The sequence below is a fragment of the Acartia tonsa genome, chromosome 15, assembly GCF_053477335.1.
Source record: "Acartia tonsa isolate MP-2025a chromosome 15, ASM5347733v1, whole genome shotgun sequence".
Classification (NCBI taxonomy): Eukaryota; Metazoa; Arthropoda; class Copepoda; order Calanoida; family Acartiidae; genus Acartia; species Acartia tonsa.
Genome location: NC_137274.1, coordinates 8,041,823 through 8,062,043, shown reverse-complemented (window position 1 = coordinate 8,062,043; position 20,221 = coordinate 8,041,823). Strand labels below are relative to the sequence as shown.

General features: G+C 29.3%; 1 protein-coding gene across 1 annotated transcript; it reads left to right on the top strand.

Moving 5' to 3' along the window:
* Positions 1-723: 723 nt before the first annotated feature.
* LOC145307586 (uncharacterized) lies at positions 724-14,192 on the top strand. The gene is made up of 14 exons (XM_080150040.1): positions 724-772; positions 2,950-3,051; positions 4,341-4,442; positions 4,563-4,634; positions 4,793-4,795; positions 5,087-5,188; positions 6,523-6,624; positions 9,088-9,180; positions 9,284-11,154; positions 12,020-12,164; positions 12,741-12,907; positions 13,135-13,239; positions 13,477-13,533; positions 14,154-14,192. The coding sequence occupies exons 1-14, from the start codon at positions 724-726 to the stop codon at positions 14,190-14,192; spliced, it is 3,009 nt and encodes a 1,002-aa protein (XP_080006166.1).
* The last annotated feature ends 6,029 nt before the right edge of the window (positions 14,193-20,221 follow it).

Sequence of the window (20,221 nt, the reverse complement as noted above, 5' to 3'; positions counted from 1 at the left end):
ACAAAGTCTGGAGATATATTACTAAACCATGCTGATATCATAACAGCATCCATCCAGGCCTTGCAGATGTGTGGGTTAACCTCTACTGTTGATAGTCTCAAATAAAAAAAATAGAGGTAAGAAATTAGAGCTTTTATTTTGTTCTTTTTTTTTGGGAAAAATAGGGACGTGTTATGCCGATTTCATAAGGCATAAATAGTCGAACTGACAGAACAGAATTGTAGAGTAACCATGCATAAAATAAAAAGGGGAGAACCAGCCTATATAGTTACAGACTATATTTATGATAGTAAGGAAAAAAGGCGAATACTAGAGTAACAATGGAGTGCTTTAAAAAATACATAACAGAACAAATTTTTCAGGTAGAAAACAGCTACATAATGAACAATTGGATATATACACACAATAGAAGAAATAAGAAGGATAAAACAAGAAAGATATCACAGAAAAAGAAAAATATTATAATTTTAAGAAACATGTTTAAGTATTACATTGATAGTTATTTTTATTTTTATAATGTTAGTGAGTCTAAAATAACTCCATAAGAAGAATGCAAAATAGGATATACGTATTTTTGGATGAGTCATCGCTATGCATATATATATATATATATATATAGGTATACAAACGTTTCAACCCCTTATGGAAAAACAACCCTTTATACAAAAGCACAGAAAACGATTATGCATCTCTACAGGTATAAAAAGGGAAAACCAACTAGATATGATACCAGTCATTCCAGCTTGGTCCCTTGGTCAACAAATCTTCACAGGTTAGAAATTTTTAGGTTCGGTAAAAGTTTTTCTTTGGTAGATAAAAGGTGCTTTTCTATTTCTGTGCTGGCGTTTTCTTTAACTTTGATTTTCCCTTATTCTCTTGTTGTTATTTTGGACTTTAACTTTTGATAGTTTGAGAAACATTTATTTTAACTTTACAGTTTTTTTTATCCATCTTTTTCTCCACTTCTTTTCTTTTTCACTTTAACAGCAATATTTTTCTTAGCCTAAAAAAATAAAAGAACTTGTTAAAAATTAGCCTAAGTATTTCACATAGTTTTATATATTCAAAAACATCTTAGTTCTAGTAGTAGAAAGATTAGAAATACTTCTGTCTTTTTTTTCTTGAGGAAGTATAAAAACATAGTCGATATTTAGTTTAGTTTTTAAGGATCAAACTTTAGTTATAAGGTAACATTACAATACATGTTATATTGTCTTCCTATTGTAATATCTATTTTGATTGCATTTATAATTATTTTTAAATTCTGTATTTAAAGAAAAAAAAATATTATTGTCTTGTAATATTAAGTGTCGATTTTATTTTTCATATCAGCATTTTCACTTGCATAACTGATAAGTAAAAATAAATCAAAAGAAAACAATTTTGAATAACTTGCCTTTTTTATTACATCCGATATATAAAAGAAAACCTCTCTCTTCAGGAAAAATAATTGTTTTTCATTCGATCCATCCTACCATTGCCATTCAGAATAAGAAAAGGTTGTTTGTTGATTCTCGCACTTCGCATTTAAGGACTCGACTCAAACCCGGTACTCGTCCCCGTGCTCTTGTACCTAAACAAAAAAATAACATCAGATATAATTAACCCAATAATCGCATTAGTGGCAGTAGTGCATCCCTTTTGTTTTTAAGGACCGAACTCGTGCTTGCCCACTGTATTCTACTGAAAAGAAAGAGATATAGTATCAGAAGCATTACTTCTTTGATTATCCTGAAAACACAAGAGATAAGATTTAAGGTTAATTTTTTTTGAGTATAACCACTGAACCAATTTTGCTACTCGTCTATCTCTCCGCTATTAACATCTAAATAAAGAAAATATAATATCCATCTCTTGACGCCACTCAAAAAAAGATTTTGATCTGATCTAAAAACAAATAAAAAGATTTTATCAAAGGGAAAGTGATTTCACCTTAACAGTCCAAGCTTTTTATCAGTAGGGGAGGGATTTAGTGTTTGGGGAGGGGTAAAATTACGCCAAATTTTTTTACCCCCCCCCCCTAAATTTTCTAGAGGGGGGGGGGTTAAATATCTCCCCGCCCCCTGTTTGGAATCTGTTTGGGGGGGGGGGGGGGGTGGCAATTAGCCCCCTAAAAAATTTTACACTTGGATAACATTTTTTTGGGGGTTAATTTGATAATGCAAAAAAGTACCTACCTAATAATAAATATACCTATAATAATAGATAGATAGATAGATAGATAGATAGATAGATAGATAGATAGATAGATAGATAGATAGATAGATAGATAGATAGATAGATAGATAGATAGATAGATAGATAGATAGATAGATAGATAGATAGATAGATAGATAGATAGATAGATAGATAGATAGATAGATAGATAGATAGATAGATAGATAGATAGATAGATAGATAGATAGATAGATAGATAGATAGATAGATAGATAGATAGATAGATAGATAGATAGATAGATAGATAGATAGATAGATAGATAGATAGATAGATAGATAGATAGATAGATAGATAGATAGATAGATAGATAGATAGATAGATAGATAGATAGATAGATAGATAGATAGATAGATAGATAGATAGATAGATAGATAGATAGATAGATAGATAGATAGATAGATAGATAGATAGATAGACAGATAGATAGATAGATAGATAGATAGATAGATAGATAGATAGATAGATTGATAGATAGATATATAGATAGATATATAGATAGATAGATAGATAGATATATAGATAGATAGATAGATAGATAGATAGATAGATAGATAGATAGATCTTCTGAAGGAGAAAAGTGTTGATATCAAAGAAAAAAATAATGTTGGTAAGTTTTATTATTTAGCATTTAGACAGACAGACAGATAGATAGATAGATATATAGATAGATAGAATATATATGAAAAGATAAATGTTGAAAAAAGAATGATAATAATTATAATCATATTCAGGTACTACAGCATTTTTACGTGCTTCACAAGGTGGACATCTTTCTGTGGTAGAATACTTATTGGAGGAGAAAGGTGTTGATATTAAAGAAAGAGATGATTATGGTAAGCTTTATTATTTAGCATTTAGACAGACAGACAGATAGATAGATAGAATATATATGAAAAGATAAATGTTAAAAAAAGAATGATGATTAAAATTATATTCAGGTACTACAGCATTGTTACGTGCTTCACAAGGTGGACACCTCTCTGTGGTAAAATATCTTCTGGAGGAGAAAAGTGTTGATATTAAAGAAAAAACTAATGTTGGTAAGTTTTATTATTTAGCATTTAGACAGACAGACAGATAGATAGATAGATATATAAATAGATAGAATATATACAGTATGACCCTTGAAAAAGTATTTTTTTGCATCTGCAGCCTATATTTCTCATTGAATCACCAAAAAATGTATATTTCCTTGTTCTCTATAGATTTCCACATAAGTAGATATAAAAATATTTTTTTACCTCAATTAACACCGGAGTTTTTTAGAGCTAAAGTTTTGAAAAAGTGACTGAGGAAAAAGTAACTTTTAACATGAAACAACTTTTTTAGCAAAATTAAGGTAGAAATCCTTTTATTTTTGTTACTAGTGGAAACTTTATACAAAAATGAAATAACAAATTTAGGTTTTGAGAAAAAAGCATTTTTTTACACATATTTTTTGAGTCTTTTTAGTTTAATGATATTTTGAAAAACTTACTTATTAGGCAAAATTGTTTTAGATTAAAAAACCAAATAAATCTTTATGAATATAGCAGGAAAATTGTTTATGTTTAATAATCCTAACTTTAATAACAAAAAGGTTATAAAGAAAATAAAATTTCAACATAATGATTTTTTTGTATAAATAGCTTATTAAATGATTGAGATGTCAGAAAAGGGGGCGGAGCAACTGTCATAATTAATCCTTTTCATTAATAAGGGTAAATAAATAACCTAAAATTTGCAAATAATCAATTCATTTAGTAGTATTTTTTGCCATTAAAAATTGATATTTTTTGGTGTAATAAAAAAGAAATAATTAGTTAACTTGTTTTTTTTTTGTATTCAGTTGCCAGAAAAACATAATATAACCTTCCAATAATTATGAGAAACAAAAAAAGTATTTTCTCAGTCACTTTTTCAAAACTTTAGCTCTTAAAATCTCTGGTGTTAATGGTGGTAAAATTAAAATTTGTATATCTACTTATGTGGAAATCTATATTGAACAAGAACAAGATAACATTTTTTTATAATTCATTGAGAAATAAGGGCTGCAGATGCTAAAAAATACTTTTTCGAGGGTCATACTGTATTAAAAGATAAATGTTAAAAAAAGAATGATAATGATTAAAATTATATTCAGGTGCTACAGCATTGTTATGTGCTTCACAAGGAGGACATCTCCCTGTGGTAAAATATCTTCTGGAGGAGAAAAGTGTTTATATTAGAGAAAAAAATAATGTTGGTAAGTTTTATTATTTATCATTTCGACAGACAGATAGATGGATAGATATATAGATAGATAGAATATATATGAAAAGATAAATGTTGAAAAAAGAATGATAATGATTAAAATTATATTCAGGTACTACAGCATTGTTACATGCCTCATATGGAGGACAACTTTCTGTGGTAAAATACTTGTTGGAGGAGAAAGGTGTTGATATTAAAGAAAAAGATAATAAAGGTAAGTTTTATTATTTAGTAATATCATTTATTGATTTATTTTAGTTATTTATTAGTTACTGATAAAACATAAATGAAAAGTTAGGCTAATCAATATTGAAACACAAATGATAATATAATTATATTCAGGAGGTACAGCGTTGTTAGTTGCCTCTCAAGGAGGACATCTTTCTGTGGTAAAATATTTACTAGTGGAGAAAAGTGTTGATATTAAAGAAAAAAATAATGTTGGTTAGTTTTATTATTTATCATTTTCTTATATATTTAGTTACTGATAAAACATATAAATATCTATATGTATATGCAATATGTATATAGATAAATGAAATAGATAGATTAATTATGATAAAAAGAAGGATGTATATGAAAAGAAAGGCTAATCAATATTAAAACATAAATAATAATGATTATAATTATATTCAGGTGATACAGCATTGATACTTGCCTCATATAGAGGACATCCCTCTGTGGTAAAATATTTACTGGAGGAGAAAAGTGCTGATATTAAAGAAAAAAATAATGATGGTAATTCTTATCATTTATTTGTATCATAATGTATATTTACAGATTACACAGGGTGATTCAGAATAAACTGCGTTTTCCAATTTTCTGATACAACCAAAAGGACAACAGAAAAAATAATTATACATCCTTGTTCTTTGTAAAAAAATAAATTAAACTTATAAAAGGTGTTTTTAGTTTCTCTAGAAAAATGGTGCATTTTAGACCATAGATATTTTAAAAGGTGCGTATGATGCTTTATTCTGGTAGAATTTTGTGTATTAGGTTTTTTTAAAAATATTTATTTACTTGAAAACAACATCTTGACACAGGGAATAAATCTACAAATTGCACTAAAAATTTTATTTGAAATTCCTACATTGAAAACAAATATTCAATTTTTCTTTTGTATACTTAATAAAAATAACCTTAAAAATTGCTGATGGTTACCCCCCACCCTATTTAAATTCTATAATCATCTAATTTGATTGCCAGATTAAGATATAAACTCATAATTTCTCTATAATTTGAAATTAAACTTTAAATTAAACATTAATTAAATGCATCACAATCAAGAAATGTGAAAAATGACAAATTGCAGTTTCTTAAAAATATTTTTGTATTGAGCTAATAAGCATTTCACCTTTAATACCCATTAACGTGCATTTCTTAGACCTTTTTCTAAAATAATATTGAAAAAAACTTTTGCAAATTTAATGTGCTTTTTTACAAGATCAAGTAACTATATTTTTTTCTGTATTCCTTCTGGTTGCTTCTGAAGTTTGGAAAACTCAGTTTATTTTGAATCACTCTGTATATATAGAACAGAATTTAAGAACTAATGCAATACATTTAATTATTGAATAAACATAATAAATCATATTAAAAATTGCATCCCAAGAGTAATTAAATGATGAGCTATCACTCAATCATTTAATACCTTGGGATTTAAATATCCATTTATGCTAAATTTTGTTTGCTTAAATAACATTCTATTGCAACAAAAAGGTGATGTTAGCAAATAATTTCTTGAATAAAATCATAAAACATTTTTTCATCTAATTTTAATTTTTTCACTGTTGTGTTTTTATTTGACATTAAAATTAAAAATCATAAAAAATCTTCCAAATCAAAGAGAAAAAATCTTTGAATTATTGGTCAATTTAAGTTCAAAGATTTTTTTATTGTAAAAAGTTAATCTTTTAAAAATATTTTAGAAAAAAAAATAAGGTTGGTAAGTTTTATTATTTAGCATTTAGACAGACAGACAGATAGATAGATAGATATATAGATAGATAGAATATATATGAAAAGATAAATGTTAAAAAAATAATGATAATGATTAAAATTATATTCAGGTAGTACAGCATTGTTACATGCCTCATATGGAGGACAACTTTCTGTGGTAAAATACTTGTTGGAGGAGAAAGGTGTCGATATTAAAGAAAAAGATAATAAAGGTAAGTTTTATTATTTAGTAATATCATTTATTGATTTATTTTAGTTATTTATTAGTTACTGATAAAACATAAATGAAAAGTTAGGCTAATCAATATTGAAACACAAATGATAATATAATTATATTCAGGAGGTACATAGATAGATAAAAGAAATAATCTTTGAATTATTGGTCAATTTAAGTTCAAAGATTTTTTTATTGTAAAAAGTTAATCTTTTAAAAATATTTTAGAAAAAAAATCTTCTAACAAAAAAAAATTATCATAATCCAAGATGGCATCAATACATGTAAAATAATATTTTCAAAACAAAAACTTAAAACTTGAATATTTTTTTTCACAGATTGAATTTCAAAAATAGGTCTGACAGTTTTTCCAAAGTCGGTATGATCTATCTAATGAAAAAGGTTTTGAAACTGATAGAACATTTCTTTAAACTAAAAAATGAAATTCAATAAAAATGAAATGGTTCTCATAGTTAAAAAATTTTCCCACGAGTCCAAAATATGAAATTAAATGAAAAATAGATGTGTCATTTAAACCAAAATAATTGGTTCTCACGATCAAAAAATTTTCCCACGTTATCATTTAAATCACAATGTTTAAAAAAGGCAAAATAAAATAATATTTAGTTAGACCAAATAACGCGTTTTTTGCAATGGAATGTAAATTTAGTGAAAAATTACTTTAAAAATGTTTAGGGCTTAACACAGATCCTTAAAAATAAAAACTATGGTCAACTATATTTATAAAAATCAAAACTATAAATTTAACCATAAAAGGTAACTTTTTATCTTTGTCTAAAACAACCAAGCCATTGCTTATAACACTTCCATGAGAGGTGTGCACGCCTGGTGTCTGTTTTAATTAATCCATACAGTATAGATTCTTACTCTAGAAGGTATGAATTGTTACTATATTAATAAACTAAACTGTATAGTATTGATTCTTACTCTAGAGGGTATGAAATATTACTATATTAATAAACTAAACTGTATAGTATTGATCAATATGCTAGAAGGTATGAATCGATACTAAAAAATGTACTTATTCTGTATAGTAATAATTATTGTGTTATATATTAATTATGTAATTACAGCATACTTACGGGTCCAATACTCCCCCAGCGTATCAATTGATACTAAATGAAATAATTATTTTTAACTGTGTAGTAACCAAATAACTTCAGTTAAGCCATCTCTTGCCCACTTTTGATTACAAATTTTAAAATAATAAATTTGTAATATTTCTCTATAAACAGTCTTATAAAAGTGTAATCTAAATATCCTAAGTGGGTTATTTATTGTTCAACACAATATAAAATGATATTATCATTTAAAGTAACCTCTGAGATTCAACCCTTTGTAGACAGTGAGGTGCTTTTTTGTCAATAACATGAATTCAAAAATTATTTACTAATTATCATGTTATTAAAACATAAATTGGCAATTTTATGTCATAAAATGAATCATTACAGTTAGTAAATTGTGTCAACTATATATGACTAGTTAAATATCCCTAGAAATACTATAATAAACAAAAACCTTCAGATTTTCCTTGTTTTTACATTTTTCCATCCCAAAATGCCTCAAATCAAGGCATAAATCCTTGATATTTTTGTTAATAGAACGTTTTTTTGACCAGTATATAGAAAGGTGCCTGGAAAATGTTAAGATTTGATAATTAGATGAGAATGTTTTACATTCACACTCCATTTAAAGTGAAATCTGGAGTTTGCTGGCTGTCCACAAGTGTGGCTTGAACTCTTTCCAAGGCTGTGGCTTAAGAAAGAGTGGGTAGTTTTAGATACTTTTTATACACATCATTTTAAGTTGCACTAGGCACATGGTATGCATGGTACAATGCTTTCATAATAAGTCAGGCATATGTCACATGCTAATTTTTATGATCATTATAGGCTAAGTGAAGTCAATATTCTCTAAAATCAATAAAACATTTGGAATGATAGTACAGGAATTACCTTTTAAATACAAATAAGGATTTTAATTGCCATTTAGATGCTAAATATTAGAATACTAGTTGTTTGATCCTTATCCTCTAAGTCTGATGGAGGTCAGGAACAAAGCCTAAACCACCCCTAAGACATTTATATACCTTCCCTTGAAGTTGGCCCACATTTTTTTCAAGTTATATCTCTACCTAGCTTATACACAAAAGTCATAATGTAGAAATTAAGATTTATTTGGATTTTAGAAAAATTTTGGTGCCAACCAACCGACTTTGACCGGACACCACAAACGACACAGACCAGATATCCTTATAAAATCAACTCTTAAACTTATAAAATCACATTAAAAAAACTACAAATTGCTGAAATTAAACTTTTTTAAAACACAAAAAAGACACACAGACATTCGGTTATTTTATTATAAGGATAACAAAACAAATGTGGTGAAAGATATAATTGTAGCACACGGATGCAGGTCTTATGTTTTATATTTTTAGGAATGACAGCAGTACAATATGTTAATAAGAAAAGAACAGATATCATAACCTTGATGCTGTACTATGGGTTAGAATTAAGTGATATTGATGAAGGTATGAACATTTTTACACTATATTGGAGTTTTTTAAGAATTCTACAGTATTTACAAAATCTAAACTGTTTTACCAACCCAAAAAAATATGTATTTTTCTTTAGAGAATTATACAAAGCGCCTGAAGAAAGAAGAAGTGAGAAGCATTTTTGAAATAACTCCACCTCATAATGAAAGATTGAGGTCCTATTATAATTCCCACATTTCTCTGTTTCCTCATTTAGATCAACAAGTATTAGAGTTTCTAATTCAGAAACTTCAACAGAAAAGACATGATATTGGTCTCTCAATTAGGGAGGTTTTTGAGATACTTCATAACAAAAAAGAAGTTGGTGTAGTGAGAATTTCCTGCATGAATCTTGCCATTTTAAATAAAAATAAGAGGCTGGCAGAAAATGTACTAGAATATGAAAAAATATTCCACGACAACAATACTGAATCTGTGCTTAGCTGTATCAGGGAAAATTGTAAAGATGAACCACTAAAGCTACAACTTGTTGCCAAAATAAGAGCAGAATCTTCAAGTAAATGTCTGGGAAACATAGTAGAAAAAGTGAAATCAAAGTTGTTTTGTTGTAAAGACAATAATACAGTTGAAGCAGTCAAATCCTACCTGTCTTGTCATAGGAAAAATAATGAACTTCATGACACTTATAAGAAAAGTTGTTTTGAGATCATGAAGATTGTAATTTCAGTTCTCTTTCATACACTGCTTGTCTCAATCTTGCCTGTTGCCTGGGATTTGAGCTCAGATATTCAGTTAGGTATAGACTACAAAGACTATAATGCTTTAAACTCAAAGGAAAATTTGATGAAATTTGGATGTAATACCTCTGATAGTTCCATGGATTTAACAAAGGAATATGATCTTGCCTCTTGGTTGACTTTCTCCATTTTGGTTCTTAATGGAATAATGTATGCTATAGGAGTGTATTTAGTTCCAACAACTCATCTTGACAACATCATAATTAGGGTGAAAGTGAGATATGATACAAGTTATTGTGAAGTAATAATAATATTGTTAGTTTTAGCTATTCTGTACATGCTAAAAATTCTAGCAAAATTGTTATGGCCTATTATACTACTGATGAACTATCAAATTAAAAACCAAGTTACACCAACCCCAACTCGGTCAATCCAGGACAAGTTCAAGACAGAAAACTTATGGAATATGGTGAAAGTATTGGAGACTTCATTTGAGAACATTTTACAATTGGCCATCCAACTTTGGGTTCTTATTCCAATATATGGTTGCATTTCTCAGAAATCTTGGCCAGATCTATTATTTGCTGGCCGTAATGGGGTTTTGAATATTATTAGTTTTGGAAGATATAAATCAGAATCAGATGTTGACAACTCCCTTGGAAAGATATTATTCACTGTGATAATGCTAAGTTTTACCCATGCCATGAAGAAACTTGAAAAGCCAGGACTTGGATTTTTGGAAAAAATTAAGCTACTTGTTCTCCTACTATTCCCTAGTGTTATTCTGCAGGTTGTTGCCAGAATATTGGTCATTACAAATTTGATGCTTATGACTGTTCCTGGCTGGTCCAAATACACATGTTTCCTATTATTTCACTTCCTTGGATTACTGGGAGTGAAATTTATGTTTGAAACAAAGATGACTCAGGCAACATCTTCAGAAGAGAAAATTGGAATTTTTGAATGGTTACCGCAAAAAGTATATTCAAAGAGAAGAGTATTTAAGGTAATAATCAGCTGTTTGTGTTCAAGTTTCCTTCAAGTGAACATTCATCATGCTTCATCTACAATACATCAACCAAAACATACATGTTTATCAGCATCCCTCTTCTACATGTTGATATTTATAGAAAACATTGTGATGACACTTTTACCTTTCACCACATTTGCTCCAACCTTGTTTCCTCCCCAAGATGAATTCAACTATAGCTCCTTTGTCGCAATAGCCATCTTTATTAACCTGTCCTGGATTTTTGTTGTTATAATTGAGGTAATATATGTATATAAGTATTTTCTCTCATTGATTAAATATAAATTTTTTTTTATAATATTTAAAATCTTCCCTGAAATCAAATATCTGAAGAAAGATATGACAAATATATGTATAGGTTTAAAGGGACTGTAAACGAGAAAATTTCTCATCAAATTATCAAACCTTAACATCATCTCATTCATATAATCTCAAAGATAGGGCAAAACTGTCTCTCGTTTCCTTTAAAAACGGCTTTTTCCGTCAAATAATAAAAGGTGCAATATTTCTTTATAAACAGTCTGATAAAAGTGTAAACTAATTCTTCTAAATTCTAAAGTGGGCTATTTATTGTCCAACACAATAAAAAAAGGATATTATTATCTTAAATAACTTCTGAGATTCAACCCTTTGTAGACAGTGAGTTATTTTTTTGTCAATAATACGAATTTAAAATAGAGCTTTATTACTCAATTACTACGTTATAAAACTAATTGGCAATTTTATATCATAAAATAAATCCTTAACAGTAAGTAAATCATTTCAACTATATATGACAAGTTAAATATCCCTACAAACTTTATAAGAAACAAAAACGTTCAGATTTTCCCTGTTTATTGTTTTTTCCCTACCAAAATACCATAAAATCAAGGCATTATTCCTGGATATTTTTGTTAATAGGCCTTTTTTGGTTGATCAGTGTAGTGAAATGTGCTTAGAAAATGTTAATATTTGATAATCAGATGAGAACTTTTTACATTTACACTCCCTTTAAAAATACTCCAATACAGTGATAATAAGAATCTTCCTTGATAATATCACATTTTAAAAATTAATTATCAATTGTTAATTTAAATTATAGATTTAAGTATTTAAAATTGTTTAGGTTATCTACTATAAAAAAATGCATGTCTGGAGTCAGATAAATGGAATCCAAAAAGCTAAAGACAAACATGAGTACTCAGTTTTTACAAGACTATGCTGCTGCACTAAGATGCAAAAGATCACAATAAAATTTGAAGATTATACAGGTGATATTACTAAAATCTGTAATTTGTTACAACATACTTCAATGAAAACATTAAAAAAGATATGAGAAAATACTGAGATTTGGGAAGGGGAGGCAAAGAATATGAGCATTTTGGACTTGGCTAGGATGAGATGAATCAACAGGCTAGCCCATCAGGTTTAGGGCCTTGCAGAGAATATCCTGCTGGTCATGCCCCTTACAAGGGTTTTGGTCTATTCAACCTAACAAAACTATATACACTCTAATTTATCTACTGGGGCAAATTTTTCGTGAATAAATAGTGAATTCGCAAAATTTGTAAAAAAAAATTGGGGTGAGATTTTTTATTTTTAGGGGGGTCTCATCCCATCCCCCTCCCCCCCCCCCCAAAAAAATAGCCTAAAACTACCACACGACCAGTAGGTAAATCCCTGAAGAGTAGAATTCGATTGGGTCAGTGGTTACCAAGATTTTGAGGGACAAACGGACAGACGGACATCAAGCTACTTTGTATTATAAATAAATAATACTTTTGCCAAATCCAATAATATTTAAGTTTTTTTAATTGCTTCCAATTACTGGCTAATTTTTTAAACAGGAGTAACTCTGGAGGATTCTGGCAGAGCAATTGATGAAATTGAGAAGGCATTTGACAACTTAAAGTTTGCACATTCTAACAGTGAGGAAACTGAAATTATGGATGGATTAACCTCATCTATAGAGCAGAATGGAAACAAAGATGAGAATGAAGTATTTTCTCATCAAGTAAATAAATATTTACACTTTTCAAAAAAAAACTTTTAAATGAAGCAAATGCAGTTTTTCAAATTACAAAAAAAATTAATATGAAGATAGGATGACACTGTAATTCAACAATTAAGAGAATGAGGCTCTTATTCATCTTAATTACTCAGACAAATAATTTTAACTTATTATAAATGTTTTATGAATTGTACATTCATTAACGAAGTTTTAATAAGTGTCTTATTTAGAGTGAAAATTATGAGAGACTTCCAAATGTCAGAGGTATGATGATCTCTGTTGATCTTGACAATGAAAAAGAAGAATATATTCCTCTTTTGAATGGTGATACACAGGTTAGATTTATTTTTCTGTTGTTAGCTTTTGATTGATATATTATTATCCATGTATCAAAGAGAGAGAAAAATTCCTAAAATAAATGTCATTGTACCATAAATTAACCGAAACACTACTGATGCTTTATACTTTAATTACTTTGTAACAAATGTTGAAAATTGCTCAATTAGGTCAATAAAAAAATATAAGGAAAAACTGTTTATAATAAGAAAAAATAATAGTAAATTTGTATTTAGGAAGAAGACATGAAGTATGTTTTGGACGGAATCCCAATGCAAATTATCAACACTGAGGTAATGAAATTTAAAATAATTTTTTTTGTTGAATAATTAATTCCCCAACAAAACTTAATCAGTTTAAAATGCTTTATTCATAATTCTCAAGAATATTAAAGCTTCTTCTCCTGCAAATAAACAAAATTTAATTTCTGGATAATGTCTCTTGAAATATACTTGCCAGCTTGATTTTGCAATTCTGATTCTTGAGATTGAATTAAATTCATGTACAGATTACCTACACAAATCCTATTATATAAAGTAGTAAGATTTTTATGTCTGTAGCAAAAGATCTCACTAACCAATAAACCAATATAATTTTTCTTTACAGGGTAGCTTCTAATAGGTCCTGGGAAGGTTTATAACTTTTTTGGGGGAGGGTGCCACCACCCTCCCAAGAGAAATCGCCCCTAAAAAAAATTACCCCCCCCATTTTTATTATTTTAACTAAAAATAAAAATAAGGGGGGGGGGGCAATTGGGTTATCAAATTCGACTCTCCCCTCCTCAAGTGTCCCTAGAGGCCTCTAGGGGCGTAGCCGCTAGTTCTAAATAAAATAAACATATTTGTTTATGAAAGCACAAATATTTAAAGTTTAAAATGTTAAATAAGATTTTTAGGAATGTTGTTTTGTTTAGGCTGTTGTTGAACCAACTCAGGAGAGCAGTGTTAGTTAAAAAATGGAAGAGAAATACTTCATTTAAAGTATTTTTCTCAGCTGCCTCATGTCATACATATTGTTATAACAAATGAACTTAAAAATGTTCTGAATTTTAGTAGAAAGATCTATAATTAGGTGTAAAAAAAGTATTTTTGTCAGAACAAAATTAGCTCAGAATTTGCTGGTTTGATATGTTTTTATTTAATACCTTTTGGTGTTCCCCTTCAACCATGACTAGGAACAAAGATAATTAGCATTATTTCTTAGAATAATATTCATCGATTGTCTTCAACCTCTGATATCTATTCTATACAACTGAAAAGTCTAAAAATGTTCTACTTTATCTATCTAATAATTCTTGCTTGGTCAGACCAATTACTTATCAAAGTTTTACTTTCAGCTATTTGATTGTTTTTGGAAGTTGGATGGGTATTTCAGCATTTAGAGTTCAATCAAAGTCAAAATTATATGATTTTTCTGTTACCTCATGACAATATTATGTCCGACTTTATCTATTTATTTGTTACTGAATGAATAACAGATTACTGCTGGTCTATGTAATATCTCACACATTTCCAGTGAAGCAACCTTAATCCCCAGCTAAAGCACTAAAGCCCTTTTTCAAGTCCATACTTTCCCTGAATGGCATTAGATTTTATTTGACATCTAATGGCCATTTATATCATTTAGTAAGGTTTGGGGATTTAATGTGCTTTACTTGAAAATTAAGAGATTTTTCCAACTTTAGTTATTTTAAAAGTTATTGATAATCTTTCAATATCCAGGTATCTGTGGATTACTTGACACTTCCTTTTTTTATGCAATTGATTACTTGTTTAAAGATTACTTTGTTTGTCTGTATAATGTAGCTAACATAATTGAGAAATGATTTTCAAATAACAAGGAAAGATAATGATTGAAATACCTTATATTTAAAGAGAAACTTTTTTAGCATTACTAAAAAACAATTAGTGTTTTTTTTAAAGATTTTTAAATATTCCAATTGTAGATTAGCATTTGTTGAGTATGCATTATTAATCAAAATGAAATTAATTAATTCTAACAAGCGACAAAAATTTAAATCTTCATGATATTTAGTGTGCTTATTATTTCATATCTTTTTTATTTAAAATTATTTGTTACATTATTTTATTTCTTGGGCCTATTAAAATTATATTCATAAAAAAATGTATGTAGTGTAGTGTTCATTACAAATCCAATTAAACAATTTAATAAGTCATTAAATTAAGCAATAGTACATTTAATTAATTACTTTTACTATTACTAGCGGCTACGCCCCTAGAGGCATCTAGTGGCACTTTAGATGTTTTTGTTTGTTAAAGTCTCTACGTTACTTCTTTATGTTATGCTGAAGTCTCCCATATATTTTAAAAATTTTCGATTTTTTTGTAATTCTCTTTGGAGGGTGGTTTACCCTCCTCCAAAATAGTTATAAACTTTCCCAGAACCCATGAGAATCTACCCTGTTAAGGAGAACACGATCGGTTCAACGGTTAGCAAGATTCTTTGGTACAGACACACAGACAAACATCCTGTTACTTTAGTATAAGGATTATTATAACATTAAGGTGTTTTCAATAAAGCTTAGCTTCTTCTAAATGTCAAAATTATTCTTTAAATATTTCTTGACTTTTTTTATGAATAATGAAAATAAGATTTTTATCTATTTGTGACTTGTTATTGTTTAAAAAAATTGTTTACTTAAACATTTTACAGTATTGGTTTAAAGAATTATTTACCCAGTTATTATTTTTATGGTGCAATAGTAGAAATATGTTATGCATATCATTTTAATCCTCATAAACTTTAGTTTTTAGAAATATAAGTGACATTATGTGCTATTTGTAGTATAGGATTTATGTTAAAAAATATGAGAAAAAGCTTCAAGTAAATTGGAACATTTTACCTTGTAGCTCCTATTATATATGTAGCACAGGAATAGTTTTAATATATCCAAAATCCATAGTTTATGACGATTCTAACGGTATGCATAACATTTTTTTACTGTTTACAGGGTCTTCAAAGAGAAGTGTTTTTTTTTGTTTATAATTAATTATGCAACTAAAAAAATGCTTTATATATTTGGATAACCTGCTCTGGTACATTTATGTTTCAAATATAAAAAAATGATTTTTTCAATAAATTATGCCTTAAAAACCTTTTTTTTAAAGGCCTTTTTTTAATATTGATGGATTTAAAGGATGTGCAAAAAATGTGCATATTATAAAATTCAAATTGCGCGGCTTGTGTTACTAGTAGAAAAATGTTATGCATACTGTTCTAATCGTCATAAGGTCTAGTTTTTCAATATATAAGAACCATTCCTGTGCTACGTATAGTAAAGGAGCTACGTGGTAAAATGTTCCAATTACTTAAAACTTTGAAACCTTTTTCTCACATTTTTAAACGTAGCTGCTAAACTACAAATAGCACAAAAATGGTACTTATATTTCCAAAAACTAGAGTCTATGATGGTTCTAACAGTATACATTACATTTTTCTATCATCTTCTTCAAGGAAATATAACTTTTTTTATTTGCAATTGTGTGCTTTTATTATGTATATATATATACTTATCATATGGTTGGACAATCTGTAATAAAAAATTTATCAATATATAATTTGCATTTTATTTCATTTTTTCCAGAAACCAGTGTATAAAGATTGGGAGAAGAGGGGCGGGGAATTCATTTATTGTCCATTGTCCTATCTCTATAGATGAAAATTATTAATTAAATTGATAAATTTATTAAATTATTCATATTGTATTTCAATTCTAAGGGTTTTGTATCTTAATTTTTAAAAATATTAATATCAAACTTGTTTTGAGTGAGGGAGGGGGGTTGTTATAAGAGGCTAGGAAGTATGCAAGGTCGTCCAAGCTTTTTTTTTTTTTTTTTTGGGGGGGGGGGGTTTAATCACCCCTTTACCCTCCCACCTATTGGACGTCCTTGAAAGAATGTACGCCTAACCGTATTAAATGAATGGGGGTAAGCCCCAATATGTTTGATGTTTTGATCCTTATAATTCATTGATTTTTATGGTTAACATTAAACTTAAAATAAATGATTGATTGGTATAATTCTTATTCATTTATAAAGCATAGCTATTCTATATTTTTCTTTGTTAGTTGGTTTTTTCAGAAAAAACTTACATTTTTATACTATTACTAAAGGGGTAAAGAGAGGGAAATGAAGTTGCGGGGTTCTTCATATTTTCACAGTAGGGTTTCTCCTATTTCTAGCCCCTTCGGGGCGAATTGCATAACTCTGCGAGGCAATCACATAACCTAACCTAAAATAACCTTTCAAAAGCTACTGTGAAAATACCACGGGGCTAAAAAACTAGTTTTAATCTTATAATTGTACATTCTATATCCGCGGAAAGCCGTTTATAATACGATACGAGAAATAACTATTTTCTTCTTTTATATTGAGTAACTTCTTGATACCAAATTTTCTTTAAAAGTTCTATTGAAAACAAGGATGACAACATCCATAAGAAGCGAAGCACAAAAACTCGTGGATGGGAATATCTTAAAGTAGATTTAAAGTTTACTTATCAAAATCAAGAATAGATTTATTGGAGAAAATAAACATGAAACCTTGTTTTATTTTGTATGATGACGACGGTCAAAGTAAGTTACATAAAAGATTCTCATAACAATGGGAAAAAATGATAACATTAGAAGAATAAAAAATATCTTTAAAGTGATTTTAATTTGTTGCAAAAAACAGTAAAAAAAAGCTTTAGAAAGATAATTTAGTATATGAAATGAAATTATTTTATTTATTTATTTTTTTCGCAGAAAAAAAGCGCAGAAAATGTTTAGTTAAGGTCAAGTTAACATTAATGTCAATTATAATATCTAAAATTCGAGGTTTGGTGATTTTTAAATAATTTTATTTCTCGTATTCATTCGAATCCGGTGGATAGGAACCGGTTCTCATCCATACGAAAAAACTATGTCTAGCATCGTATTATATCCAGCTTTCTACGAATATAGAAATGTACAATCATAAGATTAAAACCAGTTGTTTTAGCCGGTGCCTTCGGCACCACGGGGCTAAAAAAACTAGTTTTATTCTCATAATTGTACTTTCTATATCCGCGGAAAACCGTATATAATACAATGCGAGAAATAACTATTAAAAACATCGCGGGGCTAAACAAATTGGTTTTTATCTTAATTGTACATTTTATATCCGCAGAAAGCTGTTTATAATACGTGGTTAATTTTCAGACGGCCGGCTGCGAATTTTGTTATTTTTTTGCAATACCAGAAAGTTTGTCTTTGTGTTACTAAGCGGCAACTAGCCTAGAGGCCTCTAGTGGCACTTGAGGAGGGGGGGGGGGGGGGGGGTTGAATTTGATAACCCCCTGCCCCAATTTTAATTTTAGATAAAAAATTTTATTTAAAAAAATTGGGGTGGAGATTTTTTTTCTAAGGGCGATTTCGCTTAGGATTATTATGGTACCCTCGCCCAAAATAGTTATAAACCTTCCAAGTACCTACGAGAAGCTACCATGTAAAGGAGAACCATATCGGTTCAGCGGTTAGTGAGATCTTTTGTATACACATACAGACAAACCGACATCCTTTTACTTTATCAATTTAAATAAAGGTTAAGACAATGGCCGATAAATTGATGTACACATCCCCAATGATGATACACAAAATTACCCCTTCTGTAGATTACAATTAATGGTTGAAACGTTTGAACATAATGAACCAACCAATCAGAATTAAACAAAAATCCCCAATGTTACTCTGATGATGATACACAAAATTACCCCTTCTGTAGATTACAATTATTGGTTGAAACGTTTGAACATAATGAACCAACCAATCAGTATTTAACAAAAGTCCACAATGTTATAAAACTTTGGGGACTAGTGTGATAAATAACCCATTGCCTCCCTGCATCGCATGCTATATCATTATACTAAAATAACAGGATGTTTGTCTGTTTGTCTGTGTGTCTGTACCGAAGTATCTCATTAACCGCTGAACCGATCGGGTTCTCCTTAACAGGGTAGCTTCTCATAGGGCCCGGGAAGGTTTATAACTATTTTTTTGAGGGATGAGACACCCCCAACCCCCCAAAAAATGAAAAATCCCCCCCCCAAAAAAAAAAAATTTTTTTTTACTTTTTCTTTTAAAATCTAAAATAAGAAATTGGGTTATCAAATTCGACTCCCCCCTCCTCAAGTGCCCCTAGAGACCTCTAGGGGCGTATCCGCTAGTGGTCGAGATAAAACATTGAATATTTTGAAGCTTCAAGTTTTGATAGGGAAAAATGTGGGAAGAATTCCGGGTGGGGAATTTCCGTGTCTTTTTTGTCCACACATCGCTATCCAATCTATAATACAAAATAGCTTGATGTCTGTCCGTCTCTCTGTCTGTCCGTCTGTCCCTTAAGATCTCGGTAAGCACTGAACCGATCGGATTCTACTCTTCATGGTATATACTTATTGGTCCTGTGTTGGTTTTAAGCTATTTTCTTGAGGGTTTGGGACACCTTCAACCCCCCTAAAAAACAAAATAATCCCTCCCCCATTTTTTAAAAAAATGGGTCCTTAATTTCCCATTAATTATTTTTAATCACCTCTTGGGGCAAAGCCCCTAGAGGCTAGGGGCAAAGCCGCTAGTAAATATAAAAGTAAAAGTAACAATGTTGCTTCTCATAGGTCCTGTAAAGATTTTTTGGAGGAGGGTACCACCAACCTCCCACGATAAATTGCCCCTAGAAAAAAATTAAAAAATTATTTTCTTCTTAAAACAATTCAAAGTGGGGGAGGGGGAGGGGTTGATTTAACCCTTTCCTATCCCCACCTCAAGGGCCCCTAGAGGCCTCAAGGGGCGAAGACAATTGTACAATACACTTTTTCAAATGTCCTTTAAGATCTAAGAAACCATCAAACAGTTTTACGATGTTTTTGGAAGCTTTGCAAAAATTAACCCGCAAAACATTTTTTTATTCTGCAGGGTGTGAAAAATAGGCAAAAACGATGCGTGGGCGC